General features: G+C 50.5%; 1 protein-coding gene across 6 annotated transcripts in view; it reads right to left on the minus strand.

Annotated features, from left to right (window-relative positions):
- The window catches only part of lnx1 (ligand of numb-protein X 1), an 82,417-nt gene that overhangs the window by 9,543 nt on the left and 70,374 nt on the right, over positions 1-2,500 (minus strand). For all 6 annotated transcript variants that reach the window (XM_062556170.1, XM_062556173.1, XM_062556171.1 and 3 more), the window contains one exon: positions 2,295-2,500. This exon is cut by the window's right edge and continues 274 nt beyond it. In XM_062556170.1, the coding sequence (XP_062412154.1) occupies positions 2,295-2,500 (206 nt within the window). The remainder of the gene's footprint in view (positions 1-2,294) is intronic.

Consider the following 2,500-nt stretch of genomic DNA (forward strand, 5'->3'; position numbering starts at 1 on the left):
CAACTATACTTGAAGAACAACAGAACAGAACCCCAACTGAGGAGATTTTTTGCTTGCTCCTCGACCACAGCTGAGATGTTTGCCTGCTCCTAGCTGTCTTTCCTCTTCATTTTGTTGTGATCCCGACTAAAAGAGGCTGTTGCGCAATACACTCTGTCTGACTGAAGCACAAGCCTCCAGGTTAGACCTGTTCACTGTGAGCATCTGCCACAGGGTGCACAGGGTTAACCAAGCCTAGAGAAGTAGGCAGCGGACAAGTGTGTGTGTGTGTGGGGGGGGGGGGGGGGGTGAGCATCTGCCACAGGGCGCACAGGGTTAACCAAGCCTAGAGAAGTAGGCAGGGGATTAATGTCAGCCTGAACCACACATAAAAGAGCCCCCCCCCCCCTACAGAGAGCACAGACCAAACACTTGCCTTTGGGGACGTCTGTGAAGTGTGTTATATGTAAAATAGCCAATGATTTCAGTCCCACTAGACAAGTGTGTGTGTGTGTGTGTGTGTGTGTGTGTCGGCCACAGCTAACAGCACCAGTGGGGGTGAGGTTTTACCCTGCAGCCCAAACAGAGACTGTTTACTTCCCCATCTAATGCTGAGTAATACAAGCGTCTGTGTGTGTGTGTGTGTGTGTGTGTGTGAGAGAGAGAGAGAGAGTGAAAAACCTTCATTTACATGATGTTAGGAAAACAGATGTGTGTACTGCATGTGTGCCTGTGTTCCTCTGTGTGTGTCCGTCTCCGTGTCTGTGAGTGTGTGTGTCTGTGTGTGTGTGTGTGTGTGTGTGTGTGTGTGTGTGTATTCTCATTGTTACAGATTGTTATCCTGAACGGTGGGCCTGAACAGAGAGGCAGGCGTAAAGAGAGCACATATTGTGTTCTTTAATTCATAATCCTTCACATTTCACACTGGCTGCTCCCTTAGTCTAAATCTCTCTTTTTTCCTCCCCTCACTTGCACACATACAGTACACACACACACACACACACACACACACATCCTCATACGCACACTCTCTTTCTCTCTCCCTCTCACACACACATCCTTACACACACACACACACACACACATTTTCAAACACACTCTCTCATGCACACACACACACACACACACACACACACACACACACCAGAGCCCCCTGTCGCTCCTCTGAGAGCCCCATGCACCAGAGCTGACTCCTAAATTACCCAGTCCAGCTCGTTATCTCCTTAATTGGCCTAATTTAATCAGTTTCCTGCCAGTTGTTAATCTCTGACAGAAACTGCCTGCTGTGAGCGGCCATATTGGCTCCACAGAGAGAGTCACCAGAGTCAGTCCAGCGTTGCGGCAGACAGGAAGCAACTGGCGGATTGGACCACCACCACCATCATCAACAACAATTACCCAGCATCCACCACTACTACCACACACACAACTCCTCGCTAATTTTAGCCCCCGCCGAGCACCATGGAGACAAAGATGCAAAAATTAAATCCCAGTCAATTGAGTTAAGACTTCCTACGCCCTAATGAAACCAGTTATTTAACCAACTGTTCATTCATAACATTTCAACAAGGAAATGATTTTGTCCCAGCGGTCCCATCTAGATTCCACCCCTTGACTGGAACACAAACATGATATTCTTGGGTATAACCTTGCAGCTAATGCCCACTAATTAAGCCTGAGGGTTCTCATGACCCTGAAGCAGTGTGGTGTACTGTAGCAACAGCAGCAATGTTTTTCTTTCTTCTCCATAAAGGCTGGAGAGGAGAGGAGTAGAATGGGGAGAATGGAAGTAGAAGGTCATAGACCCAAGTGTTTTATAGCACCATAAACACCTCACCGTTTATGCAGTCTTACTTCATTGTAAACAACCATCTTTGTGCTTTATTATGAAATGTTTATGGTTAGTGACGGATGTTTTCGTGATGATGTTTTCCTGTCCTCTTTCTTCCATGCATCCCTCCATCTGTCCTCATCTCTATCCTCCATTTTCCTTTCACGTCCTCCTCTCTCCTCCTCCTTTACTTTCTATCTGTTGTACTCTCTCTCCCATCTTCTGTCCTTTGGTGTCCCCTCCTCTCATCTCCTCTTTAATCCTCTCCTCTCTCCTCCCTCCTCCTCCTCCTCCTCCTCATCTCCTCTCCTCTCCTCTCCTCTCCTCTCCTCTCCTCTCCTCTCCTCTCCTCTCCTCTCCTCTCCTCTCCTCTCCTCCCTCTCCTCTCCTCTCCTCTCCTCCCCTCTCCTCTCCTCTCCTCCTCTCTCCTCTCTCCTCCACCTCCTCCTCTCCTCCTCCTCCTCCTCCTCCTCCTCCTCCTCACCTGTATGAGTAACGCGGCGTGCTCTGGCGCCCCGTAGCGCAGGTCGTGCCCGTTGACGGCGAGCACCCGGTCGTCCACCCTCAGGCGCCCGTCGCGCGCCGCCAGGCCGCCCTCCAGCAGGTGGAAGACGAAGACGCCGTGCTCGTCGGGCCGGCGCACCAGCTTGATGCCCAGCTGCTCGTCGGGTACGCTCTTGACCAGCACCA

This window comes from Sardina pilchardus, chromosome 15 (genome assembly GCF_963854185.1).
Source record: "Sardina pilchardus chromosome 15, fSarPil1.1, whole genome shotgun sequence".
NCBI lineage: Eukaryota > Metazoa > Chordata > Actinopteri > Clupeiformes > Clupeidae > Sardina > Sardina pilchardus.